The sequence below is a fragment of the Mya arenaria genome, chromosome 6, assembly GCF_026914265.1.
Source record: "Mya arenaria isolate MELC-2E11 chromosome 6, ASM2691426v1".
NCBI classification, from domain to species: Eukaryota; Metazoa; Mollusca; class Bivalvia; order Myida; family Myidae; genus Mya; species Mya arenaria.
This window is the reverse complement of record NC_069127.1, coordinates 57,042,443-57,059,885: the sequence shown is the minus strand read 5'-3', so window position 1 is coordinate 57,059,885 and position 17,443 is coordinate 57,042,443. Positions and strand designations below refer to the sequence as shown.

The 17,443-nt window shown below is 34.7% G+C and overlaps 1 protein-coding gene across 2 annotated transcripts; it reads left to right on the top strand.

Annotated features, from left to right (window-relative positions):
• The first annotated feature begins 2,032 nt into the window (after nucleotides 1–2,032).
• On the top strand, nucleotides 2,033–9,961 carry LOC128237101 (uncharacterized). Of its 2 annotated transcripts, none has more exons than XM_052952317.1 (3): nucleotides 2,033–2,311; nucleotides 4,767–4,933; nucleotides 5,825–9,961. In XM_052952317.1, exons 2-3 carry the CDS (start codon nucleotides 4,768–4,770, stop codon nucleotides 7,471–7,473), a joined length of 1,815 nt encoding a protein of 604 aa, XP_052808277.1. In that variant the 5' UTR covers nucleotides 2,033–2,311; nucleotide 4,767; the 3' UTR covers nucleotides 7,474–9,961. The 2 variants fall into 2 exon arrangements, with proteins under 2 accessions (XP_052808277.1, XP_052808278.1); XM_052952318.1 differs by having other exon boundaries at nucleotides 2,039–2,159.
• Nucleotides 9,962–17,443: the final 7,482 nt, after the last annotated feature.

Below are 17,443 nucleotides of genomic sequence, written 5' to 3'. Positions count from 1 at the left end.
TTAACGGATGACATATTAATTTTTAACGTTGAAAACTGAACCTAACTTTTAGTTAATGACCTTTGCCCGTATGAAAAGGTAACCGTCGCTGAAAACTGATCCATTGTGTTCTTTATTTCAGACTTAAAGCAATCATATGGTTACAGTATCTTGAAGGTATTAAATGTTTATATTGATTTTTTTACACCACGCAATGCGATAAGCTACATCTATCTTAGATCAAATTAAGGCTTATATTGAATAAAGCCCTATCTTTTCGTTGATTGACATGGTTGACTGTAAATGATAATTATCTATTGTAACTCGCTCCAAGATGAATATACTGTCTATGCAGAAGGAAATAACTCTTCTGATATAAGTCGGAGACAAAAAATGAAGCTGGATATCTTAAATTACATGCTAATAAAGTTTGCTGACTGTATGTACCTTTTTCGACCTTTTAATATAGTAGCAGCGCTGTTTTATTACCTTTTAGCTGACAACATAAATTGCACCTTTTAACAATAGCCATTGTTTTCTTGACTAATAAGCATGTATCAATGACATGAAACATTTGACTATTGCAGATGTAAGATTCTGTCAAACTATCAAGGAACTTTGCTCAAAGTTAAAAGAATTACGTTCTGGAAATTATAAACAAATAAAAGAACAATTGCTTAAAATGCGACAGGGCCGACAAAGCAAATTTGGCATAATTGTGATAAACCAAAAACCGGCCCTGAGTTGTTCAGTCAAGCCGAACTATGTTTGTTTGCGCCTAACGTTTTGCAATTCGCTTTCCCGCTTGCAGCGATTGCGCTGCATTGAAAAACACAAAACTGAATAGGTAGCAAACGTGAGCGGCTGTCAGCATTTACGAAACTCACGGCATATTCCATTCACTGTGAGTTTAATCAGGCTTGTTATTAACTGGTTTTCAATAGTGTGATTGTGAACACTAGCTAATATTTCGTTGAATTATCATTGAAAAGAGATGCCTTAGTAAGAAAGCTTAAAAACAAACAAATGAGGACGCGGACGATGGAGCGACCATCACATTTCATTGACAGCACCCAAAAGCGCCAATGAGTTAAATATGATAATGAGTATATTTTTTCTGAATTCTTATCAAGAACAAAACTTGAAAAAAGTACAGAAGTTCGTTTCATTGATTTAGGTTTGGGTTTATCGAATACAAAATTACTAGCCTTTTTGGGGTAATTACTTAACTAACATAAAATTACTTAAAATTGAATTTATAATGTCGTACAGTGTCAATCAATTATGTAGAAAGAGCCATTGAACAGAAGAAATAGTATTGTTTTGATAGAATACGGCCGTTCAGGTTATATAAACGCGAACAATATGTTATTCAAAATGCTTTTTTAATTTAATTTCAGTTTCTTAAATGTCATTGCATATAGCACCTACTTTATGCGTATTAATCAATTTCATGTTTTTACTAACAATCTAAAAACATTACGCTGCGTCGCATCAGACCATCAATCTTGTAAGTACATACGAACAATAATTAACAATTATCAAGTGTCGTAACCTAATATGTGTCCAATGTTTTCAAATTCTTCGTACATTTTGTAAATCAGTAGTCATATTCTATTGATTTTATCAAGTAAATCGTCTGATTTAAAAAAAAAGGCTGTGTCAGCATAAACATATAATTTTGAACACTAAGCTGCTTAATGTTTGTTAATATGCCGTTGTTATAGTTGTCGACTGCCATGGGCCTAACAAAGATTATTTCGATAAACGTTTATGATACGTACAAGCACTAACCTATATTTAATACTGGTATAATAAAAATGGAATATTATTGCAAAAAGTAAGACTAGTCTACCTGAAATGGTAAATTTATGACTTTGAAATAATATCTTTAACAAATATCTCATTGATTCCACTATAATTAACAAGCATACTAACATTTCATACAAAGCAATTCAACTATAAACAAAGAGACGCTCATATAGATTTATATTCGTTTTAAGCGTATCGACTAATTGTCATAGTTTGTTTGCCTTGTTGTCATAATAGGTGAATCGAACTTAGTTCAATATCGGTGTAAATATCACTTATAAAATCGTTTTAAATAAAAAGGTGATATTATTGAAACAACTTACGGATTGAGAAGGATTCTTCATTAATAATATTTGATATGAAAACAGGTATAGTTAGAAGAAATGTCATGTGATAAAAAGTGAATAAGTCTACTGTAAGACATTCTCGTGTGTTTAAGGATAATGAGGGTTATAGAAATGACAGGGACTGTCACAGAAGCCAAGAACTCTAATACACACCCAGCACAAGGTTAAGTTATGTAAGTAATACTCATACAAGCTACTTTGTTTGGTAAGCTATCGAAAATCCAGATAACATTAATGAGTTTTACCAATTTAACTTGCATTATTTCAATGATTTATTCCGTATAAGGTTGCCTACCTGATTAACATTGCATACCCTATATGAGCAGTTATTTATAATTAGGTATTTAGTTCAATCAGGCTTGTTATTCACTGGTTTTCGATAGCGTGATTGTGAACACTGGCTCCTAACAAGTTATTTATTACTTACGAGAGGTTCCTTAAGATAGCTTACAACAAAGAATGAGGACGCGGACGATGGAGTGGCCGTAATGTTTAATTGACAACACAAATGTTTTATCTTTGAAAAAAAAACATCTTTTAACCAAACCAAATATTAATTAAATTCTATATTGTAGCTCAACAAGTGTACCATAATGAACAAGTTAAAACAATGATCTATTATAAAGCGGAATGAGATACGATAAGTAAGATATATTTTATTTCCAATCATGGGTCATGTTAAACGACAAGTTTACATAATGCAGAAAATAGAGATAATTTGTTAACACGGCGCTAACAAGCAACAGTTGTCGTCGACATGCGCCTGAATATGATAAATTTGATAATTTTAAGTTCTATTGACAATCAATAACTTATACTAAATTCGGCTTTAATGAAAAAAGAGAATAGTGGCAATTGTAAAGACTAATCTACCTGATATGATATGCTTTAATGGCTTTAAACATAATGTCTATAACAACTTTGTCATCGATACCTTAATAACCCAAGCTATATTGTATATCTCGCTGCGAAGTCATTCAATTAGATATAAAGGTGAAAGAAAGGTATTGATTACATACGTTCAAAGGGTATTGAATATTTGGCACGTCATAGTTTGTTTGCGACTTTAAAATCAATGTGTCATGAACTTCAATGCCGAAGTTTATATTGCTTATAAAATCGATAAAAAAAGAAAACTGTAAGTAAGAGGTTAACCTACGGATGTCATATTTTAGTCTGTTTTGTTCGGTTAATGATTATTACAAAATTGGGAACTGCAAGGAAAGAAACATAAGTTCTCAATTGAAACACACAGTTGTTAAGAAGCAAAGACATAAAACATCACATGCAATGTACCAAGGTCTAAGAGCTGCATAGCACATAATGAGTTGTACTGATTAACATTGCATTATCTCCATGATTTTCTTTTTTCGTTTAATGTTTCCTACCCGCTGGACGTTGCATTACCTCTATGAACTGTACTGGTTGACGCTGCATTACCTCTATGAACAATACTGGTTGGCGCTCCATTACATCTATGAACAATACTGGTTGACGCTGCATAGTACTGGTTGACGATACATAATCTATATCAGCAGTACTAGTTGAAGGTGCATTACCTCTATGAACAGCACTGGATGACGCTGCATTACCTCTATGAACAGAACTGGATGACGCTGCATTACCTCTATGAAAAGTACTGATTGACGCTTCATTACCTCTATGAACAGTACTAGCTGACGCTTCATTACCTCTATGAACAGTACTGGTTGACGCTACATTAACTCTATGAAAAGTACTTGCTGACATTGCATTACCTCAATGAACAGTACTGGTGGACGCTGCATTGCCTCTATGAACAGGGCTGATTGACGTTGCATTATCTCTATAGAATGTACTGGTTGACGTTACATTACCTATATAAACAGTACTGGTTGACGCTGCATTACCTCTATGAACTGTTCTGGTTGACGCTGCATAACCTCTATGAACAGTAATGGTTGGCGCTGCATTACCTCTATGAACAGTACTGGTTGACGCTGCATTATCTCTATGAACAGTACTGGTTGACGCTGCATTACCTCTATGAACAGTACTGGTTGACGCTGCATTACCATTATGAACAGTACTTATTGACACTGCATTACCACTATAAACCGTACTGGTTGACGCTACCTTACCTCTATGAAAGTACTTAATGACGCTGCATTACCTCTATGAAAAGTACTGGTTGGTGCTGCATTACCTCTATGAACAGTACTGTTTGACGCTGCATTACCTCTATGAACAGTATTGGCTGACGTTGCATTACCTCTATTGACAATACTGGTCTACGCTGCTTTATATATATATATAGTTCTAGTTGATGCTGCATTACCTCTATGAAAAGTCCTGGTTTACGATGTATTACCTTTATGGACAGTACTGGTTTACGATGTATTAAAAAATGTGAACATAATTGCAGATGCTGCTTAACATATATGAGTTGTGTTGGTGCGAGTTGCGTTACCTGTTTGGTCATTATTTGTGAGAGTTGCATTTATGTTATTGGCTGAACTAATTTAGTTGCGAGGTAATGCGTAACATACACATTCTGCAATTGTAACAAATTGTACATTGTATCAGATTGCATCAACTTATCAATAACAGCGAAAGCAAAATCGATAAAAAAGCTCTTACTTCCTTCAGTATGGCTAAACTGAAAAAACCAGCCAGACGGAAAAGGAAACAGAAAACGACATCGGCAAGGCAATTGCCGAGACTTATTGCGATTCAAAGACGTTGTATACCAAGAGTGCATAGAAAAACGATGAAAGCTGCCTTTGGAGAATCAAATCTCTTTTGGAACAAAAAAGGTAAAAATGCTGTACATAATGTCACACATGTTGATATATGTATCCCCGTGCATGCATATATTTTTTCATCATATTCTCGAAATCATTGTGCTGTATACAAAACATGAATGTGCAACACGTCCTCACCGTGTCCGGAGCGTAGGATGTTTCCAAATCGTAAACTTTTTTCTCTTTATCATTCCTATTGTGTCACCATCAGCGCTGTTCAGAGGGAGTCTTAAACATTACAATGTATTAAACTGTTTTAGTACGTTTTGATGTCAAATATAGAATAATATTAACTGCGCCTAATGACGTCCATAAGCGACGTCATGCCACACAATGAGTTAACAAAACTGCTTTTCTGACGTCAATGGTTTGGAAGAGGCATGATTTTTTTTTTGGCAATATATAAATAAAAATTCGACCCTCGATTACTTTGTATTAATTGGTTATTCAACTAGCCTCGTTTTGATTTTCTGAGCTGGATCACTTTCACACCAAAGACATTCTTGCAGAGTTTCCGTTAAAATCCGCATAAACGGAGACCAAGATGGGAAACCATATCTACCCAGACATCAAGTTGCGTTTTATCATTACACGTTTTCTAGGAAACCAAAATGTATGGCGGTGTATCGCTTAAGATAGTTTTAATCAAATGTGCCAGTTAGTTGAGACAAGACATTGGTCATTGCTGGTTTCTTTCATTTTTTTTTTTTTTTGAAAATGCTACCAAGCTGTTTCAATTTACTTTTTCACCAAAGATTATAACTTTAAATTGATTCGGAAAAATTAAACAAAAATCACGTTTTATTATTACATTATGTACATGAGGTTTGACTCCCTTTACTAGCCCAGTAGAGTGTTAATAAGATGGTGACTTGAGTGTAAAACGAGATATATATTTTGTAGATGCTGGAGCCAAAGAAGAACTTGATACTGCGCCAAATTCATACCTTGAAACCAGTTTCTTGTTGTCAACGGAATTAGAAAATATGGGCTATAATGACGTGAACAGAAAAAAGAAACAGGAGATAATGATAGCACTAGATGAATGCGTTCACATGGCTGAAAGAGCTAAGCCCAATGGGAACCCGAGGTTCAATTTAGCAGTTGGAAGCCAGATAGAATGCACTGCCCTAAAAGACTCGGACTATGACGTTCTTTTCGGCCCATCCGCTGAACACGTGGCTGCCATCAGCACTTCAAATGAAATGAAAGACGGTCGTGTTAATGCACTCATAGTAAAAAATAAGATGTCACCTCCAGGCCATTCATGGATAAAATACCTTGCTCCAACACTTCCGATAACTGTTAAAAGATATACCATGCTTAAACTGGAAATGTGGTACAGAGTCCAAATTCAGTATAAACTATACGGCCAACATTACGAATTTTCAAAAGAAGTCCCAGATGAAGACACACATTGGCTACGTACATGGCCGGGTACTCTCTTTATAGACGACAATGATTTGAAGTTCTATGTCCCAAACAGTCTTTTTACATTGATAGGAAAACAGATGTGGGCGGGTAAAGCTTCCAGAACTGGGCCTTCTTTTTCTTGCAACACTGTTGATGTTGTACGTCCGATTTTTTGCGATACTGTTTACCCCAAGGATCAAGACCCTATAATCATTGGAGGGAAACTCTACGGTAGTCTTCATGTACCAAAGGAATATCCTTGCAATTTTGTCCCTGTTGGTCACCATGAAAGCGAAAATGCAATTTTGGAATGGCGGATATCGTACAACCTGACAGAAAGAGAAATTATGTTTGGATTTAATATAACACACATTCAAACATACGTTGTTCTCAAGATGTTACAGAGACACTATTTTAAACGGCATGAAGTCATTATGGAGAACAGTTTTACCAGTTTCCATTGTAAGACCGCTTTGTTTCATGCGGTTGCTTCAACTGAGGCGGGGTTTTGGGTTAAGAGAAATTTGATTAACTGTGTTCGACAATGTCTGAAGATGATTCGAATATTCGCAAAGAAAAGATTTTGTCCACATTTCTTTAACAAAGCATTTAACATTTTCAGTGGAAAACTTCCACGCTGTGGCAAACACTGGGGTATCTTGATTGAGCTTGCTGATGATTTGATAAAAGACCCAAACGCATATTTTAAAGGTCTCAAAGAAGAAAAGAAAAACACTTTTCAAATTCAAAGCTTGCCAAGGGAAACTCAAACGTTTGTTTTGAAGTGTACAATGCTTGTTGAACAAGTAAACAAATATATTTTGTTTTTGTTCTTTTATCATCCTCAGGGTGGTCATGCTATAAACGTTAAGCTAAATGACATTCGGCAAATGCGTGTTAAGTATAAAAATATGCAAAGGAAAGCACACTACCAGATGGAGTTATCTACGTCTGGTCAACAAAAGAAATGCGCCGAGGTCGTTCTTTCATTTTTAAAAGTAAGACACTGTTTGCTTTCAGCGGCGTACTTGTTACAAAAAGGTAAAAAATTGAACGCTCTTGTACCTGAGAATATATTACCTGACGCTCTATCCATGGAATTACAAATGTCCTCTCTTCTGTTTGCAAGTGGAAACTAGGAACAATGTCGACTTTTCCTGGACCGTGTTTTCTTGAAGACTATCGAAGATCCAATTTTCTTTGTTCAGTGTCATGATATAAATCGCCAAGTATTACCTAGTGACTACGAAGAATTCTTCATTAGAAACCATGGACTACTTCCAATCACTGATATTTCCGTGTGGACATTTATAAAGCGTCATGTCTCTTTGCAAGTTACGTTCAATGCTTATGAACTTTGCCTTATAAATCCACTTTTGCGGTTTGAAGCATACCGGTTTCTTTTCGAAGATATGGGAAATATGAGTAGCCTTGACGACGATTGGAGGTGTTTTGTTCGTTTGGATTCCATTCCATTTCTTTTCTTCATGCAGTACCTTGTCTACAAAGAATTAGGAATGAAGAAACAGAAATATGAAGCGCTCGTGCGGTTGGAAGTGTGCATTGACTTTTCCTCCATGTTAGATCGTCATATCGCAATGAACATGTTCGGTATCTGCTGCGAGTGTGAATGGAATTTTGATAAAGCGTTTCGTTTCTACAAAATATCTTTAAGAATCCGGCCGCAGTTTAACGCTTCAAAATTCCATATTGCACTTTTAGTGTGGAGGTTTTGGGTTAAGCAGAATGTAGAATTGCAAGCATGCATCTTATCAAATATTACAAATATCGTTGACTAGTTTCCTTCGTCTAGACTGGAAGTTTTCATAGGGAATGACACGCATATGCTTTGTTCACCTCCGTAAATATCCGTACCAACAGTATTTTCGGCCGTTATAATCCCCACTTGGCGACAGTCAATTTTGATGGTGCTTGTATCCATCAATGCCGTGCTTAGCTGAACAAGTTTATTCCGTGGTGTCGTTACAGATGAAAGTTTGGAATTGAAAATGGGACAAAATTATGATAATATGAATTGTAGTTTTAGCAATGAGAATTGGTTAAGAAAAAAAAAACATCAATGGTGTTATGGTGATGCCAGCTGACAAAGGTGCAACTAGCAACATCAATTCTATATCTTGTGTTTTGAAGTCACACGAAGATAAGCAACACATGAATACAATTTTAAATATACGTGATTCACGACAATCGATGTCATTCAACTAGTCAATCGACCAATTAACGACATGGGCTTGTTTCTGTAGTTTTTCATATAATTAAGTATATACATGTCTTCGTTGTCTAAAAAAACTCAAATCGATTGTGACAAACTGCATCGTGTTAATTGACTTATATCAGGTCTTCTATTCGCGTCATGTCAGTTGAATAACTATTTTCTCAAGATGCGATATCAACAAATCGGGATGCCTATCTCGTTTGATGAACATTTCGAATAGAAGTTTGAAGTTTGAACTTTTGAAACGTTTTCTCTTTTGTTTTGTTTTTTAAATAAATGCATCTTTCCTGACGGTTTTTGATATTCAGTTTGAGTGTAAATTGTCCATGGCAGTTATAAAATTTTATTTTTCAAAAAAATATTATTCTAATTCATGTTCTGAATATAAATTGTAACATTTTTATTACACCTGTATTTTTTAAGTTTTAGCACTAAAAGAAGTAGATCTGTATAATGCAAATGATATAAATAAAATGTCATATGATAATTTAAAACTGTATCCGGTTTATTAAAAAAACATTTTTAGATATTTGTTTGTTCTAACAGGGATTTTTAAGTTAACAAATTTACTGGTTCATTAAAAGGGCTGTACTCCGTATGATGAAAAAGCGAAAAAAGAAGAAAATTGTCGAAAACAGACATAAACTTGGTATCGATGTGTACAATGCATTGAAACTTATTAACTAAAGTATCACATAGTTTACAATTAATTGATTTTTCGTAGTTCTTTCGTATTTTTCCATTAAAAAAGATTACTAGGTATGTCTACCTAATAGAATTCGTTTCTTATGCGTGATTGGCTAGGCGATGTTATCACGTGATATTACCAAGTAAGGTACATAGCTTAAATATTCCAACTGTTTAGGGTAAGCCTTCGTAGCACAGTGGATACAACACGGAACTGTAATTTTGGCGACACCGGTTCGAACCCGCTCTCCGACGCCATTTTCTTTTTACCTTTTGGTCTTTGTTTTACAAATATGATATTAAAGAGTAAAACGTTTTATTAAATAATTGTCCTGAGATTCGTTACAAAAAACCCTTTCTTGTTGCCAATCTGGTGTACAGTCCCTTTGATAAAGACATTCAACACAGACATAATGAGTAACTTCAATTATTTTAAAATTAATGAAAATTCAAATTACAAGTTTGTTGATCAGTTCACTATTATTATTTTTACAAGGAATATGTTGTTGGGTCAAATGTTTATTTACTGCAAAAAGTTGACTCTATCTTTTGGAAATTCCAAGTGTCTATTTTTAGACACACGAGTGTAACATTAAAAATATGTGTGGGGTTTAAAAATATATATAAAATATTTTAACCCGAATGTCATGGTGAAACTTTGGATATAGAAAATGCTTACTTGAATGTTGTTGGCATTTACAATATAAGGCTTTAATGTTTATTCTGTTGCTGTTTATAAATGTTGAAACAAGTGTAAGCTGAAGTTTACGTTGTATTGTGCCATTGTGTTCATTTCGTCGACTGTTTGTGTTAGGCATTGAACATGTTGCCTCTAATCAGGTTTATCGTTTAAATGTTTCAACTGTCCCTGTAGCTTCTGCTTTTTTATTAGCAAGGGTACCCGGTGATTCTAATTGTTTGCACTTTTCATAGATGCAGATGGATTTTATTTTAACTAACTGAATGACAATGTGAATACTCGAGTTGTGGTCCTACTAGAAGTTTGTCAACGTCATTTAAATGTTGTCTGATTATTCCCTTATGTGCATCCATATCCTTAGGTCAGATGCCGCAGATCTATATATTTACAGAATGTTCGTCATTTCTGCATTTTAAAATTAAACGATACGGTACCAAATAATGTTACATTGTATTTATTATTACATCTTTATCGTCATCAACAAATTGTTTACGTAAGTGTTGTCCATAAGCAATAAAAAAGGTTTCGCGTTTTGAGCGATTTCATAATTACGGACGCATACTAATAATAGAGACAATAGCCAGTTGTCTACCCTGGAAAGCACCAAAGGCGTTCCTCTTCATAGTCTATATAATATTCATCGGCATTAACCGTTGTTGTGTATTACGTTTTAAAAAAACAACACCTACTAGTATTGTATTCTGCAAAAGAGGTAATCAGGAATCTATCGATTATTCTAACAGCGACGAAGTTTTCACTTATATCTTAATAATTTATAAAACGATAATATTAAAAGAATAAACAATTGAAAAGTGTAGATTACTAAATTATAAAATATTCCTCAGTATACTAGTTTAGCTTTATTTTTCTTATCTTTCCACTACCGTGTTATGTTTGCGCATAAACTGGACTGATATGATTACAATGTAAACGCCTCCGTAACGAAATCCATTCTAGGAGAACCAACATTATTGTCCTCTATCTAATTCAATCAGTTCCCTCTACCAATCTTGATAACGACACGTATATTAAAGGTATTCCTCGTCCCGCGGAGCCCTTGCCGTGTTTGCCAATGTTAACATATCGTAAGAGGCTCGTAAAGGACTCGCACGAGCATCTTAAGGTTATCTTGAAATTCATACCACAGCTCTCCGAAAATTGGTCCAAAATCGTACGGCATCCGAACAAATGTTTCACCGGCAAGTGCGATGATGTTAACGATTTGGCGACGGGTTTACGGTAATTATGAATTCTACTTACACATCCGCGATAATATAGCCCGATATGCCCTATAGTTAGGATAAAAACGCAAAGGCACCAGTTTGATAACCACGTCAACCACGCGGTCGCCGTAAAGATGACATATTTTACACGAAAATTGCGCATTGAAATACTGCTTCTTCTAAAGTGGAATGTTCGCTAAAAGAGAAATCGGTGGATATGTGGCCAGGGGCAAACAGAACAAGTATAAAACAATCAATAAACCTAATTATCGCTAATCGTGGGACTTACTTTGCGTTTTTTTTCATCTTCCATCTTCTTTGAATGCCTTGTCATGTATCTCGTGGTAAGCCATCTGTTCTTCCTTACTCTTTCTCGGCTCTTTTCGTTTGCGTAATTTTCTAATTTCTCTTGCTTTGAGATCCTCAATTTTCTTACAGAACACTCGAACATTGCCAAATATGTTCGTATTTTCCAGTCTATGTAATGCTACTAAAGCCAAATAAATATCTGTGTTTCTACTTGGACCACGTTCTATTTAAGTATCATTCGCATTTTTCTTAACTGTCTCCGAGACAATCCTGCCTAAACCGGTTTAACAGGCTCCTCTTAAATCAAGATCATCTGATTACCATCGATTTCGTCTGCATTGTTTTAGTTAGAATCTATGGCAATTTTCACATTTGCAGTTCACTCCTTCAACTAACTGTCCGTCGTTTCTTACTCACGGACCATAGTTAGGAAATTAAACGGTGAAGGTGCCTTTTTGTTAAACTGCACACGCGCGTTATAAACGGAGGCATTCGAGGCCGGGATGCATTTTATGTTCAACTCTTCCAAAATGCGACCGTTTGAGCAAAACGTTTGGCGCAAATGCCAATGTTCTGGTGCCGTTTTAACGTCCTCTTGATTGTGAGAATGGAGACCTTGGATACGGGTGAAGGTCTTCTCCCTTTTGCCCTTTTTATGTCTTCGGCTCGGGTTTTTTCTCTCCTCCAACCCAGTTTCCGACAAAGCTGACTGTGCTCGCTTTCGGTTTGTTGGTTGCGATGATATTGCACAGAAGTGCACACGACATCAACAACTACAGATACACTTACACATTTATTTAACTGAGTGGTCTCATTGTATGTATCTCATTTCTCACTCATGGTGTCTGTTATCCTGGTTTCTATGGCTCCTGCTGCAAACAATTATAAACACAGTGAAATACATGCAAAGGGTTACTTAGAAGGAGCTGCTATCTTGAAATACTTCAGGGAACTAGTTAAAATATTGAAGCTCTGAAAATGCGTCAAAAGCTGCAAGCCTTGCAGATTGATATTCACACAACAAATATCAGGGTATAAAAAGGTAGCAGTCAACACAAAATATGAAAACTGGACCAGACAACACTTTTTAAATAAATGCTAAAAAATCCACAGGGCTTCACTGAACATTTGTGGTTTTTAATTCTGTGGAAACCTTATTCAGCAGATAATGATATTTAGATATATGCTGCTGATTTGACAATATACCAAAAGCACCTAATTCTATAACATTTTTCTTTAGAGGCAGTAATCTTCATTAAAACAATATCAAAAAGATACATGTTCGACGGAAAGTAATAAAATATTACAAAAACATTAAAAAAGATACTAGAACGACGGAAATTTATAAAGTGTCACACGAATTTAAAATAATCAATTCGATATCGGTTAAATTTCACCCATTATATCAAGTTAAGGTATGGGTTTTCAATTTCTTGCTGGATCACCAAAAATATTTTTAGATGTATTCGATACTAGTATATACAGTTCATGTAGTAGCTTAATTTCATCAATAGATCTTTGAATTTCGTATACAAATATTTTGGGCATTTTTTTTCTTTCAATTTTAGCACAGATAATGAAATTTAATGAAGAGTATAACTTTAAGTACTTTTTATGGTTTTTAGAATCATTTGCGAGTGTCTGCACAGAGCAGATCCTCGAACAGTTACACATGTATGACCTTTCTGCATTGCAAGATAAAGGTGCACTACCTATTTACACAATTCATCGAAAAGGTCCACACTTGGTCACACATTTCTTAGAAGAAAACTGTATTGTCAAAGCATCTGTGTCGTTGTCGTCTTGCAAAAACTGTGATGTTGGCCATTACTGAAAAATTATCTGAATGAAATTTGGTACAGAAGTATTCACTTGTATATAAAGGACAATGAGATATTGGTTTTATACTTTTAGAGTTATGCCGACTGCCTCAAAAAACGAATTTTGGCGTTTGCTACCCGGAAGACCTTTTGTCAACGAGTATGTTTAACACATCACACTTAACTTAAAAATTGAATGTTCATCTAAACTTTTAAAACATAAGAATACATCTTTTCAATAAAGGTAAAAGAGATGCTGTATGTGTATATTGTACACGTTTAGAATGAAATGTACGGCAGCACGATGGAAGTTATTTATTTGCAGGTATCATCGCGCTAGCTAGTTCAAATCTATAGTGAATTTTCGAGAACGGCCTTAAAACTAATCTATATATATAACATGTAGCTACTCATAGAGATACGCGTACATGTCGTGTTCATTCACCCTGTTTTGCCCCCTACTGCGCTCAATTATCCTCTATTGCCCTATGTTCTAGTTCGAATACTTTCTGAAATAGAAATATTTCCGGGAAGCACAAAATCAGTCAAGGTAAAAAACAACACCATTCTAATTGAAATTTTGGCGGAGCCTTGATAAAGCGGTAAGACACTTAAATGTCAATCTCATGGGCCTCACTTTTAAAATACTTTAGTCTTTCGGAAGGGACGTTAAACAGTGTTATTAACTGCCAGACGCCAAATAACCCAGATAACCTAACCATAGTTACATCCTGCCCAGCAATCTATAATATACTGTTTTTACCATAGCGCCGTCTGTCTCAATTAAGGTTAAGCCCTCTGAGACACTGATTTATGAAATCTCTACTTCAGGTTCATATCCTAGTTGCCAACATTCATAACAATGTGACAATGTTATGTCATGTCATAACGTTAAGACACGTTAGCGGTAACGTTGTTACATCGTTGTCACAACTTTATGAGTTTGCTCGGTTCCATGCGGTTTCCTGATATTTATTTATAGACAACCGGTTTAAATCGTACTTGTTGTAAGACTCTTGTTTATGACTCCTTTTGTTCCCATATTCTTTAATATTCCTTTTTAAATATGTTGGAAAAAGTATACAGTTGAGTGCTCTAGTTCTCTTACCCCATTAAATTTCTATTTCAACGGTTCCAATGCCCAACGATAGCCCCAACATAGGAAATATATTTGGATGCGCTGGGTCTGTCTGTTTTGTTTAGTAAAATTAAAACATTTTACGAGGGAGCACAAACAATGCTTGAAACACATTGGTAATCATTGTAATTCATAATGTTTATGCCTTGAACCCACTTTTCATTTATCCGATGTTCCTTATCAATCAAACATGTAAATCAATGGACAAAACAAAGCCTGCAGAAGATTTAACTTTAAAGGTTGTACTGTTGCATCCTTCGCTGACAGCACAAATAGGTCAAAGCTTATAATTTACAGACCGCAATACAAGACATCATTTTCAATCATTATTCATAATTTTGATTTGATGTAACCCGATGATAAAAGCGAAATATGCATGTGAATCATTTTTTCAAACAATAAAAATGTACTTCTGCAAGCAAATTCTATTCAGAAAAGAAACATACCAGCTTTCTATAGTAAGAACATTGTTTTTACAAGAAAGTTCAAAACACCTATTCCTTGGAAAGTTAAAAATCCACATGGAAAAACACCATTTCAAAGGACCCAATAGGCGTGAGTATTTGTCTCCAACATATAAACTTTGTCAAAACAATAATCAATGCTTCCAGAAAGTCAAGTTACTTGTTTTAACCTGAAAATGCTTTTGGCATTCCTGTCTGAGTGGTTAGTTGAAATAAGTCTAATGAATATCCATTAGTTAAGGATGTGTGCTTTTCATGTGCATGTATTATTGGAACCCGCAGGGGCTGCTTCCAGTATAAATACCGATCAAATCGCGCATGTTGATGAGTCAAACCTTTGAGATAATCTGTCGATAATATAATGAACCTTAAAACTGTTCAAATATAAAGCCAAAAGAAACAACATTATAATGTTTATTTTGACAAACGTTTTTCTTATCACTAAAAATACAGTCTTTAGAACTAAAAGTGACTGTAAATAAGTTCGAATAGTATTGTTTTTCTAAACTTGTTTATCCAAGCAGATTATGGCCTGATGTAGTCGATACTGCATTATATTGATTACAATGAACAATGATAAGTACAACTCAGTCGTTTTGTAAGTTTGTTTTTTCATACATGATATTATTTTTGAACCGCTGTATGCAGTTGTCAGTTTAATCAGTATTTGTCTAGTTATGACGCTGTTAACCGATAACACCCGTTATCTTTCTTGTGTACCCCGTAAATAATAGTTTATGACGTCGGATGGAAGTCATTAAACCTCTCAATTCATTTCATACCGTATATCATTTTCTGAAATTTACCATCTCTCTTATCCCTCCAGTCTTATGATATAATAGCTTAACAATTTCGAATATCGTGATAATTTTCATTGCCAATACTAACAATATAATTATTATACTATAAACCTCGAAATCTAACCATTACATTCACATAAACAATACTTCGATTAACGTCTCGTTAATTGTTTTAATATAAAAAATATTAGAAAACGGATACAGTGGTTATATTACTTGATATTGCGCAAAAAGGTACATTTTTCTGAGGGATGAAATACGAATTAAATATTTTGAAAAAAATTAAAACATGAATGAACAGGTTTTCCAAAAGTTAAAGATAAACACATTTTCTACGCGAAACACGACGCCGTCTTTCCCGCGACGTTATGTACGGTGTCGGACCACAACGAAATGCTTTTGGATCGTTGTATCCCTTCAAATAGTTCTTAAAAACAATGTTTCTCCCTATTTAGATAGCATATACTGTTGTGTACGTTGCATGTTCTTCTAAGTTTACACATGATTGATATCATATTTAGAGACATTATTGTGGTTTTGATGTTATTTTGCATGACCTCATTCTTGGGTGGATGTTTTCAGAACTTACCAAATAGATGCGGCCATAGCTATGTCACACCGACCTAATGGATATTGACTTTAATTGAATGATTATAACAATAAAATGGAATGGTCTTGTTATATAAATTTTGGTGTAAATTTAACAGAGAAATTGTTCTTAATAAGTAAAAAGTATTGTCATTGCTTATAATACTTTAAAAAGACTACGTTCTCGTTATTGCCAGTCTGACATTTCTGACATTTTGTAATGATATGCATCCTAGACGGGTGTCGTTCGCACACTCTATGTTTTATAGGCTCTTAAGAGCACTTGTTTTGTATCTGGTCAAAACGGTCCAGTAACCAGAAAAACACGGTCCAAAACGGCCCGGTACTTAAATGCATACATATGAAAACAAAGAAAGCAGCGGCCGAATGTGTCCATATATAACAATATGTAACGCGCATATAATCTCATTTGCCCTTTATAATGATTTGGGTAAATATACGGTGTTTAACTTATTTACTTGACTTAACTTCGAAATCAACTGTCGAAAGAAACCTTTGTAAATTGGTACAACACGTCAACAATATCTATATATTTACTAATAACTTGCATCGTAATATACGTTTAGGTTGCAAGTACGAATACATTTTACTTGTAAACTCCAAGTTTCGCATGCAAATACAAAGTACATAACTTTGTTCAAGCTAGAAGTCAAACTTAGCTAATTGTCAGAAAATTATTTTGTCTATTTACGTGAATTGGTAAACATTTTTGCAATTTTAACTCTTCTACGTTTAGTTTTCTTTCGTCCGTGAGATTGAACTTCTTTATCAGCAGCGGAGTCAAGGCGTTGTCAAAAATGTAATCAAAGCTTTGACCTTTTCAATTCAATGCAAGAGTGTGATAAATACCAAGTAAAGGATGTTTACAACATAATCACATTGAAAGTTTGAACTGCCGCACGATTTCTAAAATTGTGCATTAAAACTAAGGACTACCGTCCACCATATCTGTTATCCCCAGACATTAGCCAAAATTGTGACATGTCACATTTATCAATATATTTGGTGAAATATAAGTTATGTTGATTATATATATGGCCTCATTTGTACAAAGCATATGTCATTATAACAGGAATAACATACCTGACAGGTTTTAGAAGTATTGTAATCATGATATTTATGT